An 18847-nucleotide genomic window follows, 5' to 3' on the forward strand; every position below is an offset into this window, starting at 1 on the left:
GTCATGACCCGAAACAGGAAATATGAAGCCCTGCCTGCCAATAGTATCGTCCTAGGGCTTGGTTTACACACCGCCCTCACCTTGTGTGTGGGGCCTGACCCAGGACTACCCGTTCCACGCCCCAAGGGTCTCTCCAGATTTCCGTATCCTTCAATCCACCAGTTGCTTGTAGGAGAATTTCAACAGCACGAGCTTGATCATGACCGACCTCTAGTACTACCGTTCCACCTGGTTGCAGAAGGCCGGGTCGAGAGACCAGTTCGCTAATGCGACGATAAAAATACAATCCCTTTTCGTCATCGTGGAATCCTGGGTCAAGAGGTTGGTCGCTGAGCAGAGCTTTGAGGTCCTCGTATTTTTTCACGGTCTTCGGGAGCAGCTCGTATTCATGCCTGGGTATGTAGGGTGGGTTCGCCGTCAACACGTCAAATGGCGCCTCGAGAGCATTAGACAATGCAGCCTCAGGTGAGCGGACGTCACCGACTGCGGCAGTGAAAACGTTCCGAAGACCAAGCTCTTTCGTATCGGTGGATATGCCGCAATGGCGAGCATTATCCATTGAAAGTTTGACGGCGTCAGGGTTTAGGTCTACACCAACGGCTTGAACGCTTCCTGGAGGCAAGAGGTGGCATAGCAAGAGCGGTATGAATCCAGAACCTGTACATAGGTCCAAGATGCGCAGGGGTCGGTTTGACACTGGAGTGATCCGTTTTGCAAGCCGGATTGTCCAGTCTTCCGTTTCCGGTCGTGGTATGAGGATAGGGGGCCGAACAATCAGTTCCAGGTCTCCAAACGGCTGTGTACCTGAGAGTGTTATTAACAAGGAGATCGTCTCGAATGAAAGACAGGTTTTACTACGCACCGAGAATATACTGCAGCGGCTCACCGGCCACGCGACGGGCGACCATGCCTGCTACGGCAGAAGGTGGTAACATGTGTCTCCTGGCATGTTGCGTAATCCATCGCAGCTCGCTTGCAGCATTTTCACGTCCGATGGCTCGGGTGAGTATACCAAGCAAGCTGGACGCGGCTATGTGCATGAACGGTCGACGCAATGGGAGAAGGACGGCAGCGTCCGGTGGCGGTGTCGAGGATTTCATGTGCTAGTCATCCTCTCTGAGTGCCGGTCAAAACACACGCGATAGATTCAGGCTTAACACTCCCCCTTCACCATGGCACTACCTATGCTTGTGACCGGGGCGGAATGCGGGCCTGTCAACCCCTTGCAAGGACTAGCGAAGAGGCTCGATCAAGATCGAGGTTTACAGCAAGTGCGTCGCTGTGCTGAGTGTGTCTGACGGGCGTTTGACGACCGTTAGGATTACTTTGGTGCATCCGGTGCTGGGAGCTCTAAAGAGGTGCGTCTATCATATCAGATTGAAATATTAGCATCTCTGATCTTGCCACCGCAGGCCTTCCGGTCACAGCAGGCCGCTGCTCCAGGTTTCCAGCAGGATGCTGCCCGTTTTTTCTCCGAAGCGCGAAGTCCAGTCCCCAGCTTTCCAGGAGCATCTTCATTCGATATGTCGGCTCTGAGGGTGTCTATTCCGCCCGTACAAACCAGGCCTATGCAAACTATCCCAGGACCTTCATCTGCCGGGGTGGATTGGGCGGCGGACTTCATGCAGATCATGCCTGGTCCGTCGTCGAGCAGGCAGGAGCGCAAGATCGCGGCTCCAGTACCTAGCGCTCAAACACAGGCCCATCAACAACCGTCCTCGCTGGGGCCGCTGCAACACCAACCACCCCTTGGGGTCATGAACCAGCCAAACCCTCTATGGTCTGCGCCCGTGCAAGCCCATATTATGAGCCCCATGCCATTCGCCCCCGCTCAGATATCTCACGCTCAAGAAGAACGACAGATAACTCAACACGATGGTGAATACTGTCTCTGGCCCGAGCCATTCGAGATATTGACGCATTCCGTGCAAGCTGCCAAATGGGAGAAAGCTTTCCTCACCCAATTTCATCGGGGAGACTTCATTCCAGATTCGCAAATCTCATCTGAACCAACGACATCGCAACCTGAGACACAGAACGCGGCGGTGGAGCAGGACGAGCTCGCACGGACCGCGGGGCGCCTCATCGAGGCCATATCGCACGAGCAGAATCCCAAGTTCAAGAACAGCCAGTTTCTGGGCATGATGCGCCAGCTTCGCGATCGGGAGATGGTCGTCGAAGGAAACCAAATGGTCGAGGCTGATCCGGCGGGCGTTTTGACCACGGGCGCGGAGGTCAAGGTAGACCTCAAGGGCAAGGGAAGAGCAGAACCCAACACTTTGGCTTCTGTTCAAATGACCGGTCGATGGAAAGAACCAGGGGAGCCTATTGTAGGGTCCGAAATCCTCACCGAGTCCCCTTTCCAAGTGTTGACCAACGCCTTGGCGCAAGTGACTGAGAAAACGAGTGCAGAAAACGCGGCATCCGCGGAGAGCCGGGAGGAGGACCCGAACGACGCATACTTTCGTCAGGAGAACGAGGAGTACGCCAATTTCATGAATGAGATGTACGCGGACCACTACGAGGCAACCGCCTCTGGCTCTACGTCGACATCCGCGCAGCAGGCGGAGTGGGGCCACCTACAAGAGAGCTGGGATCGGTTTGAGGCGACAAGCGTGGGCATCCGACGAATGTCGCAGTATACCTTCACGGCGAACAATCCGTATGTGCTCGGTGAAGCGTCGCGGACGAGACACCATATGATGCATGTGGATGCGTCCAGGCAGAGGTTGATACACGAGGTTCGTGTTCATTGTGCTGTTTACTAGACCAAAGACTTAACCCATTACCAGAATGTGTTGGAGATGGAAGCGGCCGTTCAGCGCGACCCAAACAACGCGCGCGCCTGGTACGAGCTCGGTGTCAAGCAACAAGAGAATGAACGTGAAGCCAAGGCGATCGCCGCGCTCCAGCGTTCGCTGGAGCTTGACCCGGAGCATCTCCCGTCCTGGTTGGCGCTTGCGATTTCGTACACGAACGAAGGAAACCGTATGGGCAGCTTCCACGCGATCAGGGAATGGGTCGGCAGGAACAAGACGTACGAGGGCGCGGTACGGGAGCACCGAAGCCTGCGGTCCGAGGCGGAGGTGGATGGCGCGGGGCAGTCAGAGAGGGTGAAGGACTTGGTCGACTGCCTGATTACTATGGCGAGAAGCCGGGCTGGGAGCGAGCTCGACGCGGACATCCAGATTGCGTTGGCTGTCTTACTGAACAACCATGAGGTAAGCTATCTTATTTGCTTGGTTTTCCGCGGCTAATAGTGCTAATTCGAATGGACTGGCAGGATTATGCCAAGTCGCGGGACTGCTTCCGTGCCGCACTTGAAGTGCGACCGGAGGTACGCAGCCGCCTTTGCGTTTCAATGTCGAGCTTCTTGCTTACTTGACTGCTTCGCCACAGGACTGGCAGCTCTGGAACCGCGTAGGCGCTACATTGGCCAACAGCGGAAACGCGGAGGAAGCGCTGCATTATTACACTCAAGCATTGGAGCTGAACCCTGTCTACATTCGGGCCCGATACAATGTAGGGATTGCGCTCATCAACCTTCGTGTACGTCTACCACAAACCACCCCTCCCCTTTGGCTATGTTCACAACACCCTGCATGCTCTTGCAGAGATACGAAGAGGCTGCGCAACACTTTTTGGACGCACTAGCGCTACAAGAGAGCGAGAGCGTGCGCGACGCAAACGGCGTGGACGACAAACGTGGTGTCACGTCTGACTCGTTGTGGGATAGCCTGAAGACGTCGTGCATCCACATGCAGAGGCCGGATATGGCGACTATGTGTGACACGAGAAACTTGGAGGGTGTGTTCTTGGTTTTACAAGCACTGGAAAGACGCTTCTCTGACGTACTTGGTTTGTCGCGCAGGCATTCGCACCCAGTTGGAGCGGGGAATACAAGGGGTATAAATACTTCAACGTCAGGAAGGATCTATAGTACACATTGTAAACCACGCATACATGGAGGCTATTCGGATCGTCGAAGCGACCACATACTCCACGTGGACCCTGGCTACGGTCACAACCCGAGCCGCTGATCTTTGCTCATCGCCTCCCTCCTGCGCTTCGCCTCCTCCGCCGCGTTCACAGGCATCTGCGCAAGCTGTTGTGCCTGACCCGGTACGGGCGGAGGCGCCATGCTCGCGCTCCCTTGCGCTACGGTGAGGGGATCCTGGCCGGCCTGCGCGTTCGCGGCGCTCTTCTTGAAAGCCAGGTAGTCGCGGATGTCCTGCACGTCCGAGTCGTTGAGTTGGATATGCGACGGGTCCCTTCTGAGCATCGCTACGGTGATACGTTGGCTCGACAGGGATGTATAGAGTATTCGCGACGGAAGCTGGAAAGCGCGAGGAGGTTGCTGCGGCGGGGCGCGAGGTCGCGGCTGCGCGTAAGCCCGGACGTGTCACCACCGCCACGAACTCTACCGTCGCGCAGTTGCGGGCTGGCAGTCTCATAAACTTCGCCTTCGACTCTGCCCTTGCCGAACCGCTCCTCCTCCTCCCCTACTGCCTCTCAATCTCTCACCCTGCCGACTGGCAAAGATCCACATGGAAACCGTCCTGCGTGCCTCCGATGCGCTCAAGAACTTCAGGGTACTTACCACTCAAACCATTCTGCCACGCACGACTACGGACGACTAAGAACGTGCTGGGTGTGCTGTCCAGGAAGCTCGTATGAGCGCTTTACGACCACCGCAAGAGTTTTTTGACTACAACCGCGTCTCGCGCCCGGCGGATTTCAACCAGGCTACTTCGGTATGGTATCTTCCACAAGCAGACGACCGAGAAGGCTGACTAGAGACCCAGCGGATATCGTACAACACCAGATACTTCTCTGGAAACTATGGCGTCGTTGTCGCCATCCTTGCTGTATACGCAGTGTAAGTGGTCGCCTAGCCAGCGTCCCGACACACCAGCTGATTCCGGTCACAGGATAACGAACCCACTCCTCCTCATCTCCCTAGCCTTCCTCATTGGCGGTTTCGCGGCCATCAACAAGTTTGGTACGCATGTATTGTCGTCTCTCCTCTCCTTGAGACATCTTAACCTGTGAGCTTAGCCGCGGACCCGATGCAAGTCGGCGATCACACCATCACGCAAAAGTCGCTCTACACCGGTCTGTTCGTGATTGGCCTCCCGCTCCTGTGGTGGTCCTCGCCCCTCGGCACCTTCTTTTGGCTCGTCGGCGCGAGCGGTGTACTCATACTCGGTCACGCGAGCTTGATGGAGCCTGGCATCGAGAGCGAGTATGCGAGCGTGCAGGAAACCGTTTAGAAATCCCGCACCACGAGCTTGCGGACGAGTGGGGCAAGGGGTGTTATGAGTCGCGAACGGGACCCTGGTATTTTCTACGAGCCATCAGATACAATCTTTTTGTACACAGTCTTGCGTAATCTACAATCTTGTTTTTCACTCCTTTTTTTTCGAGAATGCGAGCCCCTGAGTCCGAGGGTCCTTGAGGAGCACTAGGAATACCGTAAAATAAAGGATAAAGCAGCGAAAGGGTGCGATTGACAGTAGCAGGGCGGATAGGTAGCGAAAGCAGCGAATAAATAATGAAGGGGAAAAGCTCAACCACGATCTAAGCTCGCTGAGGCTCTAACCCGACCAGGGGACATGCAGCCTCGAACTCGCCCAGTCTGTGAGCCAGTATCCCTCGTAGCGGTAGTGACAGCAGGACACAGTAGCAGAATAAAGAAGGCGGGTTAGTAGCCGCGAAGAAGGCGTACGGCAGCGGATAAGGCTATGAGCCAAGTCCGAGTAACATCTTGACGAAGGAACGCCTCATGGCTTGCGGGGAGTGCCCGGATGGCGCGCGGCGAGCGCAGCGTTGGACTCTTCTAGGTACCTGCACCGAGCCTCCGCACTGTTCGTCCAGTCCGTCAATTTGTAATGTAAGCGCGATAACAAGTAGAAGGGACGCACTTCCCCAGCTGTATCTCAAGCTCCTTGATCCGGTCCAGCTTGGCAATGTTGCTCTTCTCCGCGGCTGCGAGCCGGCGCTCGAGCTTCGAGACATAGGCGGGGACAGAGGAGAGCTGGGCTACGAGGGTAGAGATGGAGGTGGCCGAGACATCATCGCTGGGGGCTGGCGTTGGTACTTGGGCTACAACCGGGGTCGCCTCATTTTGCGGTGAGCTTTGGGTTTGTTGTCGAGGGGTGGAGGACGCGCTGGTGCTGGCGCGCAGGGCGGCGGAGCGGACGTGGAATGGGTTCTCCGGATCGCTCTGGATCCTGTTCCACCCAGACATCTTGGCCGACGCTGGATCTGGCTTGTGACGCTTGGCGGGGCTAGGGTTCGAAGTGCCCTGCGAGTCGTCGCTGAGAATGGGATCACGGCTTACGGCAAGCCAGAACTCGTCCTCGGAATCACCCTCGTCAATGTCGTCGTTGAATTTACCGCCTACTTTGGAGTAGGAGGCCTTGGAATGCTTAGAAGAGGAGGCGTTTGAAGGGAAGAGCTTGGTGGGAGGGGGCATGTCGTATGACTGGCTCTCGTCTTCCGTCTGGCTCTGGCTTGCACCATACCGCGAAGAGATGGGAGAGGAGGGCATATATGCGTGCGTCCCGGCGCGCTCTTGACTTTCCGAGAGCGCGGCTTGAATGGCGGCGAGACGGCGCTGTTTCTCGGGCGTCATCGGCGGAGGGTTCTGGCTCGAGGAAGGGCTCGAGGGATGTCGAGGCCTCTTGAGACTTTGGGGAGTAGCTGGTGGATTGGCGGGCCCTGTGGGGGTCGCGCGGTTTGACCTCATCTCGGCGAATGAGGTTGGGACAGCGGGGCTTGAGCTAGGGGTGAGTGGAGGTGGAGGCGATGGTGTCGCCTTGGGCGTAGGCGGGTATACGAGCGTTCCTCTAGGCTGCTGCTTCAATGCGGGCTCGTCTGCCCAGACTGTGCGTCGACTGGTCAGCGCAATAGGGGTGGATGTATGCGGAATCGAGCCATACGAAAGAAGCCGCAGTGACCCGGGTCCGAACGATCTTTGTAACACGTATAGAACTTCCTGTGAGTTTTCCAAGCGCATCAAGTGAGCATATATCCGGAATTTAGGAGTTGGGGTTGAATGTATGCATACCTTCCCTCGTTCGGGCCGCTCTGGACGGTGCGGGGAGGAGAGACGACGTTGTGCTTGTAGCAACGGATCTGACCGTCCTCGCCTACGGGGTGAATGTAATGGATGTAGCTGCGTATAGTCTGTGTTGTATCAGGCAGGGGCAGAGTCATGAAGTGAAACTCGAAAAGCCGAGCTTGGGCATGAAGTCGGTGGGAGAAGTCAGGGGGGTAGATAAAGGTGGCTGTGCCCATTCAATACTTGTCAGGTCATCGGCTTCCGCTTTCCTCTCGCTCATTCTCTCCGATGGCGAACGCAATCACTGTTCAAAACCGTTACGTGCCGCCGTCCGATGCTGGCGGTACTCCGGCGCTCGCGCTGCAAGTGACCTCTCTTGTGGACTCTTACATGCTATGGGTCGGCACAACGGAGGCCAAGGAAGAAGACGTCAAAAGCGGAAGCGCGATCGAGCAAGGCGTGCTGGCAAGGGATTGGGCCTGTGCGATGCCGCCTTTGCCCAATTCAGTACGTTAGCCAAGACGAAGAATTAACGTCCGAGCGGTGGTTGAGGACGGGTCTCGGCAGCCCATACCACCCCTGGGCACCGCGTTGTTCAGCACGGCGGCGTCCGACTTTGCGCTCGCGATGGCGCAGCGGCTCGGTGAATACACATTCTCATCCCGCTCCACTGCATGGTGTGCTCTCATCTCAGTGCGAATGGTCCGCTGACGGCGATCTATCCATTGTGTCATCTGCTGATTCACTCTCGGTTCCTCGGTCGGATTCTGTGTCTCGCGGTCGTGTTTCCTGGCGTTACCTGGACGAATCACGCAGCGCGGCGGTTCAAGAAGCAGATCTTTTTATCCATCGATGTCCCGCCCGCGTTCCTGTCGATGGGCCAGGGCCCGGCCGTGCTGCTTGCGATGGAAAGGAGTTTGGTCGCCGCGCTGAAGGAGCTCGAGTCGCCCGTTCAGGGATAGCGTTTCGCGCGATCAAGGGCGTGCGTGTGTTTGGAAGGAGAAGTGGCTCGTGGCCATGGGTAGGGCGCCGGTTTATCTGCGGCGAGAGGGTCAGAGATACTGAGAAGGGGGACGCTGATGGGCTTGTCGATACGGCTGTATCGAATCGAATGATCGATTTGTATTCGCATAGTTTCCCGGGGCTGTCCCCCCCGTCAGCAGCGCAACAGCAGTATGGCGAATGCGATCCGCCGTCTGCCACGAAATTAGCCACTGCTCGCGCGTGTTCGTCCCTCCTTTTGTGAGCCGGGCAGTTACATTATCATACACAAGACCCAGTGCGCACGGCCACGCCCTGCTTGGCCGAGCCCGTCTTGCAGCCGACGGGCCAAGCCGCTCATCCTCCTTTGCTCTCGCCAGCTTCCACCCAGACGTTCCAACAGCTCATCAACGCAGCACCCACGGCCAGTCACAAGGCCGCCAAAGCACGGTCGTAGTCGTCCACGCCGTCTGAATCATCCAGCCCGACTCATTTGACGTCGTCGACGACGGCGACAACCACCCCATCCCTGCGCCCGACGACGCACCCCAGGACCCTCGCACACGGCGCCGACCCGCCCCGGCGGAGCATGTCTAATCCCGAACTGGCCTATACAGCGATGACGAACGACGACTTTGATATCCTCCCGCGCTGGTCCCAGCCCTCCTCCCATCCCCACCCGGACGCCCTCTCCCTCTCCTCGTCCGCCGCCGCCCAAGCCAGCGCCCAGTCTCCCTACCTCTACGGCGGCGCCGCCCCGCCCTCCGCCGCCGCCGCCGCGGGCGTTCATAACCATCGTTTGCCCTCGATCCACCAGCAGCAGCAGCACATCTCATCGCCCGCATCGGCCTCGTCAGCCAGCCCCGCTACTCGCCCCCCGCGCATCTCACAGCTCCTCGACGAAGACCAACCGTATGCGATGAACTCGCTCGCCGGGTACGCCTCGGGGCCTCCACCCCCCAACCCGCAGGCGAACAGCCAACTCGCGCGCAGTGCCTCGTTTGGCGGCAGCTCCGCCCGCGGCCGCCGCAGGGTGCACGACGACTTAGAGGGCGCCTTCCACGCTGACGCACCCGCCGGCGGCGCGTACGCTGGCGAATCGCAGCAGGGATCGATGCAGTATTACGGTGGCTACAGCGCGGGCAATGGCGCCGGCGAGGGCGCGTACGGTGGCGACACGGCGGCGACGACCCATTACGCCACTCCGAAACGCTCGCAGACGACGCGCGATCCAGCCTCGGCGCGTTCGCCGCATCGCGCCATCGACACCTCCAGTCTCGACCCGTACGCGCCCCCGAACCAGGGGCCGTACTCGCCCACCACCGGCACCGGCGGCTATCAGAGCGCCTACGCCGACCGCCCCGGCCACGCGAGCCCATACTCTCATTCGCGCTCACACTCGCGCGCCAAGGGCGACGCTCTCGGACCGTCGTATTCTCCAGCAGGCCCACCGCAAACGGCTTCCGCGGCGGCGTACGGCGGGTACGCGGCGATGGATACATCGACAAGCCCTCAACCGCAAGCCCCGCCCCCCGCAGCGCACGCGCATCTCGCCGCGTACGCGCACTCGCCGCAGAACTCGCTGTCCACGCCGAGCTCGCCGCTCTCGCACCCGCACAGCTTCCACCCGAATGCCGGACAGCAGCAGCAACAACAGCAGTATTACCCGCAGCACGATCCGCAGGCGATGGTCGTCGAGCCCCCACCGCCGTCCAGGCGACGTGCGGACGGCTTCCGCCAGGTGCGCGATGCGCGCGATCTTCGCCCGCACGTGAGTGCGCAGCCTGGGGGAAGGCGAATGGGGCAGAACGGGACGTATCTTTCCGTAAGTAGCATTTGCAAGAGGTAAGGCCCTGGAAGACTGACTTTGTTCTTGTGTAAACAGCCGTTGCGCGCGCTGACGACGGATATCATCGACACCTACCGGCTGTGCAACCCGCAGTTCAAGTACGAGTCGTCGTTGAACCCGAGACGGGTGTTGACAAAGCCGAGCAAAGCGGCGCATAATGAAGGGTATGACAATGAGGATTACGACTACATCCTCTATGTGAACGATTGTTTGGGCGCCGAGGAGAATCGGTACGCCTCGCGATCGAAACCTCGCAGGAGTGCGCGTCTCACAATCTCCCCAGGTACCTCATCCTCGACATCCTCGGCCAAGGCACGTTCGGACAGGTCGTCAAATGTCAAAACATCAAAACGCACGAGATCGTCGCCGTGAAGGTGGTGAAGAACAAGCCGGCGTACTTCAACCAGTCGATGATGGAGGTCACCATCCTCGAGCTGCTGAACAACCAGTGCGACCCGAACGACGAGCACCACATCCTCCGCCTCCGCGATTCGTTCATACACAAGAACCACCTGTGCCTCGTCTTTGAGCTGCTGAGCAGCAACTTGTACGAGCTCATCAAGCAGAACCAGTTCTTAGGCCTGAGCACGCAGCTGGTGAAGGTGTTCACGGCGCAGCTGTTGGACGCGTTGACGGTGCTGAAAGAGGCGAGGTTGATACATTGTGATTTGAAGCCGGAGAATATTCTGTTGAAATCGTGAGTGGATCTCTCCGTTGTTTCCTGCCTTCGTTGACGATCGTCATTGCAGCCTACAATCACCGCAAATCAAGGTGATAGACTTTGGATCGGCTTGCCACGAGAGGCAGACCGTGTACACGTACATTCAGTCTCGGTTCTACCGGTCACCGGAGGTATTGCTCGGGATACCGTACACGGCGGCGATCGATATGTGGTCGTTGGGATGCATTGCTGTCGAGCTGTTCCTCGGGTTGCCGTTGTTCCCAGGGACGAGCGAGTACAACCAGATTAGCCGGATCGTGGAAATGCTCGGGTACGTTCCGCCGACTGGAGACATTCATCCTACGCTCCGAGTACTGACGACACATGACCCAGCAACCCGCCGGACCACATGCTGGCGGCGGGCAAACAAACGAATCAATTCTTCGACTCTTACGTCGACCATTACGGACAAAAGAAGTGGAAGTTGAAGAGCCTTGAGCAATATTCGCGGGAACATAATACGAACGAACAGCCCGCGAAGAAATACTTCAAGCATACGAAATTGCCCGATATCATAAACAGCGCTCCGATGCCTGCATTCAAGTCGTCCAGAGCCGAGCATGAAACCGAGAAAGGTGCGCAGGGCTCTTCCTTACATTCGCGGGTCGCAACTGACAACCATGCAGAGTTGAATAGCCGAGCATCTTTCATTGACTTTTGCCAAGGTCTGTTGAATATGGATCCCATCAAACGATGGTCGCCGCAACAGGCGAGGTTGCATCCGTTCATTACGGGAGAGAAGTGGACGAAGCCATGGACGGTGAGTGTCGTCCGTGGCGCCGTCGCGTGCGGACCTTGCTCAACATTCTCCTCATCGCAGCCCATGCAAGCGCAAGCGCCCGATCCGCAGATGCCAACACCTGCGCCCAGCGCAGGACCCGATCCAAAACGGCCGTATGGCGGCCTCGTTCCGTCGCAGCCAAAGGGTGCGCAACCATATACGGACGCAGCATCGTACAACGAACGCCTCCGACAACATCAAGTGCACACTGCGCAAGCCGCGCAGGCACAGCAAGCTGCCAACAACGTCGTCCGCAATCCTTATATATCACCTCCGAGCTCCACAAACGCGTCCGCTGGGCCGCAAACGGGCTACGGACAAGGCGACTACGGAGCCTCATATGGATCGCAGGCGCAGTATACGCCGGCCTCGCAGCAGCAGCCGCTTGGCGGCGGACAACGGCCACTCCACCACCAGAGCTCGCACGGGCAGCTTCAGGTGAATACGTCCATCCCGCAGCACTCGAGCTACGCAACGGCGGGCGGCTTGCAGCCCGCCTCGAACCTGCGGCCGAACCCGCCCGCGAGCTCGTACTACCCAAACACGCGCACGCGTTCTAACACGATCAATCAGATCGACAACATCCCTCCGGCGCTCGCGCGCCTGCAGCACATGAACCACGATGTGATCAGTGGCCGCAACGCCCTGACGCCGGTGATGAACCGCGGGGACGACGCCTACCGCGAGTGGGAGCGGCGGCAATCGGGCAAGGCCGCGGCGGCGCAGCCGTATCCTGAACTACAGTACCTACACCAACAGGCGGAGCTTGTTGCGGCGTCAGGAATGACCAACTGGCCGCAGCACCAGCATCATGCCGGCGGACGTTACCCGCCGCCAACGTCGAAGCTCGCGCACACGTACCACGCGCCTCCGATCGTCATTGACGATGACCACAACCAGCGGCGCGACGCGGTCATGTCCAACGTCCGCTCGGCCGCGAGGGGCGATGGGCAGAGCATGTACGGCGGCGCGTCGGGCAGCTCCGCTCCAATCGCAGCCCCGCCTCAGGCGTACAACAGTGGGGCGACGACGACCGGCAACCGATACGCTAGTGCCTATGGGCAGCAACCACAGGCGGCAGCCTCCTTCGATTCTATCGACAGAAGGAACGAGATCGGTAGCGTGTACGTACCCCTGCAGCCCGACCAGTACCAGTCGGCATACAGCGCTGCCGGGGGCGCGGGCCCGAGCCAGGCTGGTAGGGGCGTGGCGCCTCCACCGCAATCCGTCATGCCTGGATTCTACGGGGCCGGTGTTCCTCCTGGTGGACAACCGGCGCCTGCTCAACAGCAGGGGATGATGAAGGATGCTCGGAGAACCAGTGGCATGGACATCTGGCCTCGATGAAAGGGAGCGCATCTTGCTTTGCACCCCATATCATCCTGCCATCCAAGTTCGACCGATCTGTCCAACGACGAATATTTTTTGTCACTCCCTTGCATCCACCCATCCAACATCCTGTATGTCAATGTCACTTCATTCTCCTCTGACACACACACACCTCTTGTCCAACGTGCATCCAATATGAGTAGATCATACTTTCGGACTGTACATGATTGCCCAGCTGGAAGCTTGTTTTCTTTTGTAAACTCAGAGCCTGGTGCGGCATCCCTTTCGTCGACTACACAGCTTTGTCACTGTACTGTCCAATATCATTTCTCTGCTCTTCTCTCTATTTTCTGTGAATGCATCACGGCTGCAACAAAGCCCAGGAACTATTGCAGGACGGGGATGGAAACCGTGTGGTATCCTTGCGACCCATCCAGTTCTACGATCTCACAGTCGGCGATATCCCCGTTGCCGATTTGAGTCTCGACGCATGTGAAGTCCATCGTACGATCCAGGACAGCCATTGGGTGATCTATGAAAATTTATTATTATTCGCGGATCAGCTTCTACGCGCATGCAGAGAAGATGGGATAACGACTAACGCCAGATTCCTGTGTCGTATACGATGCCCTGACCGGCGTTCGCGATGAAGGCACGCATGGTCGTCAGGTCCGGTTTGTCATCCGAGCCGTTCTTCGCGACAATGACCAGATAAGCCGAGCCGGGTACCTTCAGCGCGTCCTCGGCGCCGTAACCGGAAGAAGACGCGGCACTACCCATGGGGACGAACGCCTGGTTGGTGTACGGGTGCCGCTCGAGAACACGGACGGGCCATTCTCCGCCTTGCTGCGCGTCGATGGGCGCGCAGCGGTAGACCGAAAGGCCGGATGTGGCGCCCGCGTTCGCCGGGTACGACTGCTCCAGGAGTGAGAGCTTGTGAAATTTGGTGGCAGTTCCTTGGTTGGCGGGGGTGAGCTTGATGCCTCGCGGCGCAGCGTGGGGGTCGTCCCATGCCTGCACGACCTTCCCAAAAGGCGCGAAGGCCTCGAACGTAAGCGGGAGCGCTGGGATCACTGGACCGCGTTTGCTGGAGGTCGTAGTAGCACCAGTCGAGTCTGCTTCGCCTCCTGCCGCGTCGGCTACGGCGGCTGTCGACTCGACGCTGGTTTCAAGACCTTGCTTACCCGCGGCCCGCTTTCCGATTATGCGCACCCGCTTGACTCCGCCGTCAGGATGGATGGTCAGTCGTACATGGGTGAATGCACGGTCGGCGACATTTTCCAGCTGGAAATAATGCTGCCTATGAGGGCCAAGCTTGCTTCGAGGCAGGATAGATATCCATTCATCCTCAGGTACGGCCGGAACCGTATCGGAGCTAATGGTCGCATGAAGCTCGCAGCTCTCGGGGAAATTGCCCTTGAAGTGAGCCGTGTCAATCTCGGCTTGCTCGAGGTAGCATGGCGCGCCACTTGGATTGATATCAGCAAGGCACATATGGACGCAAAAATCCGGACTTGCAGCTGAATGATGACCCAGTCTTTATGGCCTTTTTGCCTACTACGCTTCGTCTCCCAGCCATCGCCCATATCTTTGCCTACGAATATGTCAGTGGATGCTGATGCGTAAATCCTGACATGCCATACCGCGTCCTGGGATGATCAGATTGGATCCGACTCCGAAATGCTGATCGGATGTGAACACAACTTTTCCTCCTGCAAAGACATGGGCAAGGTCGCAAGAAGCGGATTCGTCTGCTGGAAACACGGGGGAAACCGAACCATAGACGCGGAAACGTGCCTATGGTGGAATGAATCAGTTGCAATCGCAATAGAGGATCGCAATCGTTGCTATACGCACAATTCCACCGTCGGGATACATGTTCAATTTGACATAATTATAAGGTTGCGTCTCCGGGATTTTGAATAGGTGTCTTGACGACGGTCCTAAGCTCACTTTCGGGAGAATTTCTATCCACTTGACGACGTTGAGCTAGATATTCCACGAACGGAGTGGAGATGAACTAACGCGAGAATCGTTCTCGACTGGGTCACGTCCGTCGACGGAATGCAAGGCCTGTATGGAGACCTCTGGGGCTTCGTTACCTGCGTATGGAGTTGTCACGGCTTCGTTCCGTCAGACGAACGGTATTTGACCCTGACCATTGAAGTGTGTCGTGTCAACATCGAAGCCGAAGATTGTTCCTGTCGTTCCCAGCTTGACGACGCACCTGAGAAGAGGGATTTAGTGAGGTGAATACGGCAGATGATACCGCGATCGAGCATACCAATCATAGTTCGGGTTATGCCTGCGTGTTTCCCAGCCGCTGTACAGAGCACCCTTGGGGCCGAACTGACCTTTTAGGCTAGGTGCGGGCTTCATGCAAAGAAGGTTCAATGTAAGCGGATGCAGTTGACGGAGAACGCTGATGCTCACCTCGACCAGTAATAGATGAAAAGCCTCCGCGAAGAACTCGTCTGAAAGGGATGTCACCCGTCCTCCCAGCGCAACACTCGACAGCTCTATGTTTCGGGGTCGGTCGGACCATTCATCGGATAGGAGCTGTAGCGCTCACACCTATTGCAGTACCGAACGATTGTAAGAAGTTCTCGAGTGCGATTCTTTCCGCCATTGCTGCTGATGCACGGTCGTAAATAAGATCGGCGCGCTTTGCTGGCAGTTATTATGTCGAGCTCAGCACGATTGCCGTGACTCAACGGAACGCGACGGCCGCGATTCGCCCGTTATCGCGCGTCCAGTGCTCCGCCACGATTGCACAGCCACGTTAAGATCCAGCATGCATCATCAGCGTAATCACATGCGACAAGCCACCCCTTTGGTTATGATCTCCTCTGCGCGAATGCAGCTCGTGTTTAACCCGCCATGATTGACCACCTGTTAGGACGCCCGAGCCTCTCCTGGAAGCGCACACAAGTACGATGCTCCGTGTTTTGTCCGGTGGGATCGTTCTGAACCGGCGTGCAACTCGAACAGGTCTTTTTCGTCATCTTCTTTTGGGTATGGAGAATCACATATGGGAACCCCGGAGGGCCGCGGGTTCTGTGGTTAAGGAGATTGAATAGGACTCTTCGTACGCCGCCGATGTCTAAATTGCGAATTTCAACTCACATGTTGCCTTAGAGCGATTCACTCCCTGGCAAATCATCGTTAGCACACTCACAGCTGTATATGCTATTCGCAATCTCGACAAGATACTCGGCCTCGGATGTGAGTTGTATCGGTATTAATCCAGATTGTATCTGACCATGGTTCAGCGCCCGAACCGCTTGCAAATTTGGTACGCCATGTCTCATCGACTTTCCGGCGTTGACACGTTCGTCTGACTTGGGATTCAGTATTCCCCATCATATTATAGAGCAACATGGATTGTCACAGGATTAGATGCGGGCTTTGCGACCGCCATGAACATTAGGCCTAAATGGTTTCGTGATCTCTGCTCCGTTTTATTCTCGGTGTATTATATCATATATGCTCAGGAAGCAGACGAAAAGGCAAGGGCATCGCTCGTCTCGTTTCGAGAAGAGGTTTCATCTGACCTGGACCTAGCTCCGACGATTCCGAGCTGTACCCACTGTAGAAATGCTCCGCACAACTTGGGAGAAGACCGGGAACCCCATTGTGCGTAGCCCACCATCATTCACGGACATGAGCCTGATCTCTCCATTCGCAGTTGCGGGCGTTCACATACTACCCACCTGTTACCATCCGAAGAAAGATACTTCTGCCTCGGCCTAAGGACTCGGCCTACCAGCGGCCCATCACCGCCTGGTTGTTCTTCGCCGCACCAGAACACCAGCTTGCCCGTTCGACGGACCTTATACTTGACTTCCCTGGAGGCGGCTTCATCGCCATGAACCCCCTTCATCATGAGGAAAGGCTGCGCATGTGGGCCGTACGCACGGGCAAACCTGTGTTATCTATTGATTACGGCAAGGCACCGGAATGTAAGAACCTGCCTGTTTGAGTGCGTCGATTCATGCTTACTTGCTATCAATAGATCCGTATCCATGGGCGATAGAAGAGGCTTTCGATGCCTACCGTGTCCTCGCAGCCTCCAATGGAAAGCTGATAGGCATGTCCGGTAGGAGGCTCCACATCGTCATGTCCGGCGATTCTGCGTTAGTATTCTTATCGAGGCCGCCCTGGATCGTTTCGTCGACTGACTTGTGCTATAGCGGTGCAACGATGACTGTTAATGTCATGATCAAGATACTCGAGACGCAAGCGGCAGTGCCGCATCCTCTCGCGATCGTGCTGAATTATGCGGCGCTGGACTTCAATTTCACGTCCTGGATGTCCCCTGACAATCTCCGCGTGCTGCGGTCAGAACAGTCCTCTGCTAATCTGCGAGGCTTAGCCCAGTCGAAAGACCACCTCAGCCACGCCAGCCCGCTGTCGATGGTCGGACCGCGCAAGATCAGACGGCGGCGGAGCTGGCGAGAGACTATCAGACATCCGTTCGGCACCACGTCGACTGAGGTCTCTCCTGTGCGCGTCCGGCGCACGAAGACGCGGCCGGAGATCCGCAGACGCGAAACGGGAGAACAGGAGCGGGGTACCCTCGCAGACTCTGAAGACGAGCCCGCGTCTAGGTCCGGATCTTCTCGAACGCTAACCCAAACCGCCGAGGAGCCGGTCGCGGATAGGGTTCGGTTCTTGCCCCTCAGCCAGTCCACGTTGGAGCAGCAGCAAAGGGAGACGCCACGCGCGCCGAACAATGAGGTGCCCAGCGCTGGCGAGCCTTTAGGGACAAGGATGACCATGACGAGTCGCACAGGCTACTTCCAAGATAGAATCATCACGCCCAGTATGGTGCGTCGGGGATCTTCCATCACATCACACGCGCGAGAAGAGCGAGACTGAACATGCCTCTTTCGGACGCCTGCGTCCGCGCCCACAGATGCGTGCGATGGCGCTGTTGTACATTGGACCTTACCGCAACCCGGACTTCGCGACTGATTATCACATCTCCCCTATCTTGACCCCACGGTGAGAACAGTGGCTGCATTTTGACTGGGTGGTCGTGCAGCTCGGCTGATCTTCAATAACTTTGCACAGCAATCTCCTGGCGCAGTTCCCTCCGCTGCTGATGCAGTGCGGGGAGAAAGATCCTTTTGTTGACGACACCGTCATATTCGCTGGCCGCGTTCGGGAAGCGAAGCGCGCGCGGAAGCGGGAACTGGAGCTCGCCGTGGCCGGCCAGAGCGCCAAGTTCGGCGAGGCGCTGCGCATGAGCGCGTCGGCATCGCCGGGGTCTGACGACTCTTTGCGGCAGAAGGCGCGTGAGCTCGAGCGGCTGAAGGAGGAAAGCGAGGAAGACTGGGTGCAGATGCAGATATATTCGGATTGGAGCCATGGGTATCTGCAGATGCCGATGTTGCTGAAGGAGGCGCGGCTGGTCATCGACGATATCGCGGATTGGATCGACGACGTGTTCGGGGCTCGGGGCGATAGTGCGGCGGCCCTCGGTGCGGACGCCGCGATGCTCTCAAGGGGTGCTGCGGACGTGGGGGCGGGACGTCGTCGGTCGCCGAGGGGCGAACGCGATGCGCCACGGAGCTCGAAGCGGCAGACGTCGGAATCGGAGGTGACGGAGAGCGAGGCGGACGATCCTATCATGCTGGTGCCCAAGCGCAACGCGCGACCTTCGTTCGCGGGCTCGGACGAGACGGCGGTAGCGACGCGCAGCACGTTCGGACGATCCGCGCGCGACTCGGACGAGACGCTGAGCAGCGACCGGACGTCTCCATCCGGCGAGCTGGGGACGCCCGAAAGCGGCAAGGGTGGGCAGCACGGGGCGCACGTGGCCAGATTGGGCGAGGGGAACGCTGCGACGGCCGGGAAGACCGGGCAGACGATATCGGAGGTGGAACTGATGAGGCGGCGGCGGCTGTTGGACTCGCACATTTTTGCGTCTGGGTAGCGTAACGGTACAGGATACGGGCGTGTTATTAGATCAGAAGCTGGGCCGGTGGCAGCGCCAGTGGGACCACGCTGGTTTTAGGCTTCCTGCACAGCAAAGGGCTGACACAGCCTTCCGAAGGGATCAGTCTGAGCAGCCGTGTTCCCCGGTGCACGTCGCGCCCATAAGTCACGCACGCC

The 18847-nt window shown here is 57.9% G+C and overlaps 9 protein-coding genes across 9 annotated transcripts; 5 read left to right on the forward strand and 4 right to left on the reverse strand.

The window, feature by feature from the left end:
* Positions 1–76: 76 nt before the first annotated feature.
* PUNSTDRAFT_111894 (S-adenosyl-L-methionine-dependent methyltransferase) lies at positions 77–1040 on the reverse strand (the record flags this gene model as incomplete). Its single annotated transcript, XM_007381344.1, has 2 exons — positions 77–804; positions 863–1040. The coding sequence occupies 2 exons, from the start codon at positions 1038–1040 to the stop codon at positions 77–79; spliced, it is 906 nt and encodes a 301-aa protein (XP_007381406.1).
* A 132-nt stretch (positions 1041–1172) lies between these two features.
* PUNSTDRAFT_63530 (uncharacterized protein) lies at positions 1173–4040 on the forward strand (the record flags this gene model as incomplete). Its single annotated transcript, XM_007381345.1, has 8 exons — positions 1173–1271; positions 1320–1358; positions 1413–1878; positions 1933–2708; positions 2769–3221; positions 3284–3337; positions 3400–3549; positions 3615–4040. 8 exons carry the CDS (start codon positions 1173–1175, stop codon positions 4038–4040), a joined length of 2463 nt encoding a protein of 820 aa, XP_007381407.1.
* Positions 4022–4549, reverse strand: PUNSTDRAFT_132028 (uncharacterized protein; the record flags this gene model as incomplete). The annotated part of the gene is made up of 3 exons (XM_007381346.1): positions 4022–4357; positions 4420–4502; positions 4525–4549. The coding sequence occupies 3 exons, from the start codon at positions 4547–4549 to the stop codon at positions 4022–4024; spliced, it is 444 nt and encodes a 147-aa protein (XP_007381408.1).
* PUNSTDRAFT_62377 (prenylated rab acceptor PRA1) lies at positions 4548–5273 on the forward strand (the record flags this gene model as incomplete). The annotated part of the gene is made up of 5 exons (XM_007381347.1): positions 4548–4592; positions 4665–4754; positions 4806–4879; positions 4932–5002; positions 5059–5273. The coding sequence occupies 5 exons, from the start codon at positions 4548–4550 to the stop codon at positions 5271–5273; spliced, it is 495 nt and encodes a 164-aa protein (XP_007381409.1).
* Positions 5274–5525: 252 nt separating this feature from the next.
* On the reverse strand, positions 5526–7231 carry PUNSTDRAFT_119094 (uncharacterized protein). Its single transcript, XM_007381348.1, has 4 exons — positions 7073–7231; positions 6945–7000; positions 5925–6888; positions 5526–5865 (listed from the first exon to the last, which is right to left on the reverse strand). Exons 1-4 carry the CDS (start codon positions 7219–7221, stop codon positions 5784–5786), a joined length of 1251 nt encoding a protein of 416 aa, XP_007381410.1. The 5' UTR covers positions 7222–7231; the 3' UTR covers positions 5526–5783.
* Positions 7232–7414: 183 nt separating this feature from the next.
* On the forward strand, positions 7415–8010 carry PUNSTDRAFT_37554 (uncharacterized protein; the record flags this gene model as incomplete). Its single annotated transcript, XM_007381349.1, has 3 exons — positions 7415–7573; positions 7634–7709; positions 7883–8010. Coding segments are annotated over 3 exons (363 nt in total), but the record flags the coding sequence as incomplete, so codon positions are not given.
* A 445-nt stretch (positions 8011–8455) lies between these two features.
* On the forward strand, positions 8456–15368 carry PUNSTDRAFT_50721 (kinase-like protein). The gene is made up of 16 exons (XM_007381350.1): positions 8456–9872; positions 9933–10130; positions 10184–10593; positions 10646–10888; positions 10951–11192; positions 11244–11377; positions 11438–13259; positions 13330–14195; positions 14246–14321; positions 14371–14524; positions 14585–14701; positions 14753–14829; positions 14887–14954; positions 15012–15100; positions 15161–15246; positions 15302–15368. Exons 1-7 carry the CDS (start codon positions 8667–8669, stop codon positions 12743–12745), a joined length of 3741 nt encoding a protein of 1246 aa, XP_007381412.1. The 5' UTR covers positions 8456–8666; the 3' UTR covers positions 12746–13259; positions 13330–14195; positions 14246–14321; positions 14371–14524; positions 14585–14701; positions 14753–14829; positions 14887–14954; positions 15012–15100; positions 15161–15246; positions 15302–15368.
* Positions 13325–15356, reverse strand: PUNSTDRAFT_111899 (Allantoicase; the record flags this gene model as incomplete). The annotated part of the gene is made up of 9 exons (XM_007381351.1): positions 13325–14195; positions 14246–14321; positions 14371–14524; positions 14585–14701; positions 14753–14829; positions 14887–14954; positions 15012–15100; positions 15161–15246; positions 15302–15356. The coding sequence occupies 9 exons, from the start codon at positions 15354–15356 to the stop codon at positions 13325–13327; spliced, it is 1593 nt and encodes a 530-aa protein (XP_007381413.1).
* Positions 15369–15607: 239 nt separating the features above from the next.
* PUNSTDRAFT_111900 (alpha/beta-hydrolase) lies at positions 15608–18668 on the forward strand (the record flags this gene model as incomplete). The annotated part of the gene is made up of 11 exons (XM_007381352.1): positions 15608–15658; positions 15719–15815; positions 15866–15952; positions 16000–16022; positions 16081–16236; positions 16292–16363; positions 16416–16689; positions 16743–16863; positions 16921–17557; positions 17646–17734; positions 17804–18668. The coding sequence occupies 11 exons, from the start codon at positions 15608–15610 to the stop codon at positions 18666–18668; spliced, it is 2472 nt and encodes an 823-aa protein (XP_007381414.1).
* Between the last annotated feature and the right edge of the window lie 179 nt (positions 18669–18847).

The sequence above is a fragment of the Punctularia strigosozonata genome, assembly GCF_000264995.1.
Source record: "Punctularia strigosozonata HHB-11173 SS5 unplaced genomic scaffold PUNSTscaffold_3, whole genome shotgun sequence".
NCBI lineage: Eukaryota > Fungi > Basidiomycota > Agaricomycetes > Corticiales > Punctulariaceae > Punctularia > Punctularia strigosozonata.

What these genes read in the sequence shown, in the direction of transcription:
- PUNSTDRAFT_119094 (XM_007381348.1), bottom strand. Translation starts at nt 7,221, where the DNA reads ATGACTCTGCCCCTGCCTGATACAACACAGACTATACGCAGCTACATC. An exon ending in AGCGGCCCGAACGAGGGAAG is followed by an intron (nt 7,001 to 7,072) that starts GTATGCATACAT and finishes GAAAACTCACAG; the next exon opens with GAAGTTCTATACGTGTTACA. An exon ending in GGGTCACTGCGGCTTCTTTC is followed by an intron (nt 6,889 to 6,944) that starts GTATGGCTCGAT and finishes GTCGACGCACAG; the next exon opens with TCTGGGCAGACGAGCCCGCA.
- PUNSTDRAFT_50721 (XM_007381350.1), top strand. Translation starts at nt 8,667, where the DNA reads ATGACGAACGACGACTTTGATATCCTCCCGCGCTGGTCCCAGCCCTCC. An exon ending in AGAACGGGACGTATCTTTCC is followed by an intron (nt 9,873 to 9,932) that starts GTAAGTAGCATT and finishes TTGTGTAAACAG; the next exon opens with CCGTTGCGCGCGCTGACGAC. An exon ending in CGAGCATGAAACCGAGAAAG is followed by an intron (nt 11,193 to 11,243) that starts GTGCGCAGGGCT and finishes ACAACCATGCAG; the next exon opens with AGTTGAATAGCCGAGCATCT.